Source organism: Ixodes scapularis, unplaced genomic scaffold, assembly GCF_016920785.2.
Source record: "Ixodes scapularis isolate PalLabHiFi unplaced genomic scaffold, ASM1692078v2 PGA_scaffold12__126_contigs__length_90152505, whole genome shotgun sequence".
NCBI lineage: Eukaryota > Metazoa > Arthropoda > Arachnida > Ixodida > Ixodidae > Ixodes > Ixodes scapularis.
Window position 1 is genome coordinate 72,690,889 of NW_024609838.1, and position 6,414 is coordinate 72,697,302.

Here is a 6,414-nt window from a genome sequence, read left to right on the forward strand (position 1 = left end):
CTGGGGACATGCACTTTTAATCTGACAGTGAATCGAACTGATGACCCTTTCTTACAGTGTCCATTGAATTCATGATCAGTTAACCAACAGCCTGGCCACCAACACCTTTGAAATTTTTGGACTAGGCAATATATATATCCTTCGGAGACTATATTCTTGTGAAATCGGTAAACTGTTTCTTTGTTGTATGTTTGCCTATAGTCAGTTACAGGTTAAGAAGGTAGCGGCAAATGCCCCTCAAAGGGAATCGGATATCCCTCCGCCACCTCCGCATCCAATAGCGTCCCACCGTTTCCGTGACGTCGCGGCCAACGCGCGAGGAGGGTCTTGCCTTTCTGTACATATTTGCTTTACCTTTTGACTTTGACTTAGCATTGTGGAAGCCACGAGAGGGAGATTAGAGTTCTCCTCCACCGACGGAAACAAATACGACTTTCGGGGATTAGCTTCCCCCCGATGGATACAAAGGCTGCTTTCAGGGGCTCGGTTCCCTCTCTGATGAATACAAAGGTCGCTTTCTTAAAAAGTGGGTTTGGAGACAAGTGGGAATTCATAGAAGCGGAACAAGGAGCGTTTCCAGTGAACTCTTCTTTCGACTGCGGAGAGATTTGAAACGGGCGCATCACACTTATGGGAGGAGCTTCTCCTACCTTCTTGACTTGTAACCGACTATAGTAGATAACATACACTGTAAATGACACCAATTTTTTTCTTACGGGGTGACAAGAAACATTGCACATCATTTGTGCCAGACTTCGGAGGTGGTTGTTGGAAACCTAATGCAACTGCAATTTAGCCTAGAGTTTGATTATCATGAGCAATTGCAACTAGGTAGGTTTTGTCAATCTTTTTTCTTTTTGCACAGCGAAGCAGCAGGTGCATTAACATGAAGGTTCAATAAGACTGGGTGCGTCATATGATGTTCAGATCACAAAGACCTCAATCTAAATGCCTCCTAGCTGATCTACCCCAGTGCCTTGAGTGCATTACAGTGATGCCTAGAGCTTGAGTATTGTTGCCTGCAACATGATGAACCTACAAACACAAACATCTGTTCTCGCATGTTATTTTGCCTTTAGATTGAGGACAAAACTGCCGTCTGCTATACCTTTAGTGGCAATGAAAATGCCACAGCTAGCATTATTTGCCTCATGGCCGAGGTGAAAATGACCTTCGGCTATGCCTTTGTGGCCAGGCAAATGTCACATTGTTTTTTGCTCGATGGCCGAGGTGAAAACAAAGCCAGGCTAATGTCGCGTCGGTATTTGCTCCATGGCCAGGCTGAAAACGACCCTCGGATATACCTTCGTGGCCTAGCAGATGCCGGCCCTCGTTCTTTGCTCAATAGCCGAGATGAAATCAAGGCCTCGGTGGCCTAGCAAATGCCGGCCCTCGGTCTTTGCTTAATGGCCGAGGTGAAATCAAGGCCTCGGTTGCCTAGCAAATGCCGGCCCTTGTGTTTTGCCCAATGGCCGAGGTGAAAAGGAGACCTCGGTTATACATCTGTGGCCAGTCTAATGCCGCGTCGGTATTTGCTCCATGGCCAGGCTGAAAACGACCCTCGGATATACCTTTGTGGCCTAGCAGATGCCGGCCCTCGTTCTTTGCTCAATGGCCGAGATGAAATCAAGGCCTCGGTGGCCTAGCAAATGCCGGCCCTCGGTCTTTGCTTAATGGCCGAGGTGAAATCAAGGCCTCGGTGGCCTAGCACATGCCGGCCCTTGTGTTTTGCCCAATGGCCGAGGTGAAAACGAGACCTCGGTTATACATCTGTGGCCAGGCTAATGCCGCGTCGGTATTTGCTCCATGGCCAGGCTGAAAACGACCCTTGGATACACCTTTGTGGCCTAGCAGATGCCGGCCCTCGTTCTTTGCTCAATGGCCGAGGTGAAAACGAGGCCTCGGTGGCCTAGCAAATGCCGGCCCTCGGTCTTTGCTTAATGGCCGAGGTGAAATCAAGGCCTCGGTGGCCTAGCAAATGCCGGTCCTTGTTTTTTGCCCAATGGCCGAGGTGAAAACGAGACCTCGGTGGCCTGGCAAATGCCGGCCCTCGTGTTTTTGCCCTGTGGCCGAGGTGAAAACAAGGCCTTGGCAACTGGGCAAATGCCGGGCTAGGCCCTTCCTTGGTGGCCAACATGTAAAACAATACCTTGGATGGCCGAGAGTTTGCCGAGCACTGCCCTTTGCCAATGGCCGAGCTGAATTCGAGGCATCGGTGGCCTGGATTTTGCCGACCATGGTTTTTGGTTGTCCACCGAGGATTTGCCGGTGGCCGACCAAATTGATCGTTGGCCTAGCAATGGCCGAGGCATGGCCGATGATTTTAGAAAATTCTGTGCTACTTGGGTTGGCACCTCAACTGGTTTCAACTGGGACTAACTGCTCCCAACTGGGAATCAACTGGTCCCAACTGGGAATCAACTGGGACCAATAGGAGTCCAACTGGGACCAGCTGAGGGGTCAGCTGGTCTGAACCATTTCCAGTTGGGAGTCAACTGGTTTGAACCATTCCCAACTGGGAGTCAACTAGTTTGACTCCCAGTTGGGAATGGAGTGAGCTGGGACCAGTTAGGAAAGTAACTGATTGGAGCGATTCCCAGACGGACTTCAAATGCCTTTCCCGTTCCCAGTTCACACGGGGCAACAATTTTGACAAGTTGGGGGTGTACTGACCTTTCCTAATGAAGAAAACTAAAAACACTTAAATTCTTAGATTTATACAAATAGGGAAATTTTGAGTTACTGGGTACATTTATATATTTATAAAAATAATATAAAAATTTTAATTAACTAAATAATGTTTCTAATTAGAAAATATAATTAGTGACATAATGTGTTCACCTAAATGAACAATTAGTGCATTATTAAAATATATTAATACATTTATTTAACTACCTACAGTATTTTTCTTTTCTTTTTTTTTTTAATAAATAAATTTATCTTTCGGACAATCAAAGCTAGCCGGCCGCCGTGGCACGCGGGTGCGGATTAGTGGTACGCGCTGTCGACAGATGGCGCTGCCTATGCTGACGCCGGAGTCGGACGGACGCCGCGTACGCCATCACCCAAGTTGGCGTCGTTGTGAAAATATCAAAACTACAGCTGCGCTACTTTGGACCTAACTGTACACACACCATGGTGGCGGCGGTGAACTTCGAGGATGGAAAGATGCAGTTCAGCGATCGGAGGGCACCCATGGAAAGACCGGACGCACATAGACTGGACGGAAGAAAGAACGCCGCGGAGAGCAGAATGGCGAAAATGGCGGGAGGTCTACCTCGAAAATGTTCGACTGTTGTCACAGAGATTGCAAGGTGGGAGCGCTACCGCAGCTTATCAGGACTTCACCTGCGCAACGCGGGATCACGGGTGAGCACCTTTCTTCACGCGATAGGAAGAGAAGCTGAGGTCGTCTTCGCTAACAGACGCCAGCGGCCGATCTTCCTTCATCTCACGAATACTGCCTCTGAAAAAGCGATTCAACCGTCGCAAGCAAGTGGCTAAACCCGGAGCGTGTACGTCACCGAGCCTATTATTTAGTTTCATTCTCCAAGTTTTTGATAATAAATTGTCAACCTTCCATTTTGTGCTATGTTTCATTGTTGCTGGAGTTGGTACCAGCGGTAACTAGGACCAACTCCAACTGGTTCCAGTTGTAACTGGGACCAGTTGTAACTGGGACCCATTGTAACTGGGACCAATTCCAGCTGGGACCAACTCCAACTGAGACCAGTTGCAACTGGGAATCGTTTCATAAACCAGTTGCAACTGGGACCAATTGGTCCCAGTTGAAAATTTTCGCCTGGGAAGTGGTAGACATGTCAACTTCAGCGCGACTGGAACAACAGACTGCTTGATCTTGACCTTGTGCTGCACATCCTTGGCAAGTCCCAAACCCGGTGAGAAAGGTGACCAAACTCGGTCAAGAGGGGCGCTAATAGACCAGGGCTTGGAGCAACCAGGGTGGGCTTGGCGGTGCCTGAAGGACAACTGGAAGGGGTGGAGGCAAACGTGGCAACTGTCGGTTCTGCAGCGGCGTAAAAATAGCGAAGTTCGGCGCCCAAAATCTGAAGACCCAGAACTTCTACGGCGTCCAGGCCTAGAAGCGATTCTCCACCGGGCGTGACGTAGAAGGTCAGCAGGGCCTCTTCTTTCTTGTGTGCGACACGCGCGCAGAAGGAACCACACACAGGAATCTTCTGCCGTGAGAACTCCAGCAGGGCAACTTGCGGGCTGCTCAGCTGCACCTTGTTCTGGAACAGGCTCCGGAAATGCTCCTCCCCGATGATGGAGACAGCAGAGCCGGTGTCAATGAGAGCGTGACGACTCGCGGGGCCGACGTCGAGGCAAAGAGCGTCACTCGGACGTCAACGTAGACTCCTGTACGCTTATCGGTGTGAACGGAAACCCCATCCTCGTCGCTAGTTGTTGTGTACCAGGCCGGACGGCCGCGGACGTTGAGGAACTCAGACAAGACCAGACTGTGTGCCGACCAGAACGAGAATGACGTTACTATACTCCGTTTCACCTTATGTTGTACCGCAGGCAAGGCTAGAAGCGCGAGCTCATAGCATTGGGAGCTACTCTTAACGCACGAGAGCTTGTGCCGCCGAGATGTGCCCTAAAGCAAGGAGCTTGCGCTTGTAGCCTTTCTTGCGGTGCATCATATGGTGAAACAGAGTATAGTCCCGTGCAATGCTGCACAAAGACGAGGTGGTGGTGCCATCTCACGGAAGGCGCCACAACTACAACTCGCCAAAGGGTGTCGCTTCACGACTCTACAACAAGCATGTGTTAAAACAAGCTATACGTCTCGGGCTTCTGCTAAAGCTTCGAGGTCTGGCCATTTAGGTTAGTTTAGAGACCGAAGATGACCCTCTCTGGACCAGAGGACATGAGATACTGCCACGCGCGTCGGCGAGCGACCGCTTGCGTGGCCGATTGCTTACCGCGCTTGACTGCCGCGCGGAAAGTCTAGGTTCGATTCCAGTCAGTGGAATGTTCTTTTATTTATTCTTTCGACGTGCGTTCTCGTGAATTCGAGAACTTTCTCCTCTGATCGAGTTCCGAATGTTATAGTCGCCGAACCTTCTAGGCTGAATGTTCCAGAAGCCAACGCGCGTACATAAAGGGCTACACGTGGCGATCTGCGGTCAGTCTCGCCCCAACGTACGATCCTGCTGTTACGCCGCCATCGACGCCCGCAACGCTCTACTGTTATGTTCTGTTTACTTTTGTTTTGGGCCCAAGTTCACCCCACTAAACGTTTAGTTTCTTCAGTTATCATCGCCTCATCCATTCTCATTCGTGACAATACGCTCTGTCTATAATCTCGTCTCGACGTGTTGATCGAAACCGAAACCATGCCACTCTCCTCTGTAGCCAACCACTTCCCAGAGTGCAATTCGAGCAGTGTTGCATGCAGGGGTTTATGGAAGTAGTCTATTGGTCATACCTGCTTAACTCATTTGCAGCTGCTCTGGGGTTAGGATGTTAAACTTTGCGACTATTATGGCAAAGCTGACTGTTTGGTTCAACCTGTGGCACTACAAATCTTTAAACAAAAAGCGCCGATCATGTTTTTCAAAACTTTTTCGAGATCACCTTCCCTTTCATCCACATTTTCTGCTTGGTGCTCAACCCTTGGTACCTTTCAATCGAGTTTCAAATTTCCTCTAGAAAAGTGGCTTTTTAGACAAGTTGTACAGGGTCCGATCGAGAAAAGTAAACCCTATTTTTCGGCCCGCATAAAAAAACTACCCTTCGCAGAACGCTCAAACTCCGCCAGAATGTAACCATAGCGGTCCAAGCAAGATACCAAAGTTTCAGAACATGAGCTTACCTGGATCAAAAGATGAAAGAAAAAAAAACGAGAAATCTCTACGAACAGGCTCCGACCACGAAGAGACGCAGACGGAGGCCGTCTGCTTTGCGTTGCATCGCATAGGGGGCGCCACCACCTATGCGATGCAACGCAAAGCAGACGGTCTCCATCTGCGTCTCTCCGTGGTCGGAGCCTCCCCGTAGGGATTTCTCGTTTTTTTTTTCTTTTATCATTTGATCCAGGTAGGCTCATGTTCTGAAACTTTGGCATCTTGCTTGGACCGCTAGGGTTACATTCTGGCGGAGTTTGAGCGTTCTGCGATGCGCAGTTTTTTTTACGCGGGCCGAAAAGTAGTGTTTACTTTTCTCGATCGGATCCGTATAGATTGCAGTAGATCTCTAAGCTCCTTGCAAAAACCTTAGTTTTGGCGCAATATGGCCTAAGTTGCTCTTGCGTCATAAAACCTCAATCACCATCATAATTTCAACAACTTTGGGCCATTTGCTGAAAGCATCGATGAAAATCAGGGAGCTCTGCTGATTATGTTTCGGGAAATAAGCGAACTATGTACTACGGTCGTCCTGGAGATT

General features: G+C 49.2%; 1 protein-coding gene across 1 annotated transcript in view; it reads left to right on the top strand.

The window, feature by feature from the left end:
- The first annotated feature begins 779 nt into the window (after positions 1-779).
- Positions 780-6,414, top strand: part of LOC115330948 (MOB kinase activator-like 3) — an 11,823-nt gene continuing 6,188 nt past the window's right edge. Inside the window, exon 1 of the mRNA XM_042289239.1 lies at positions 780-831. Within this exon, the coding sequence (XP_042145173.1) occupies positions 780-831 (52 nt within the window). The remainder of the gene's footprint in view (positions 832-6,414) is intronic.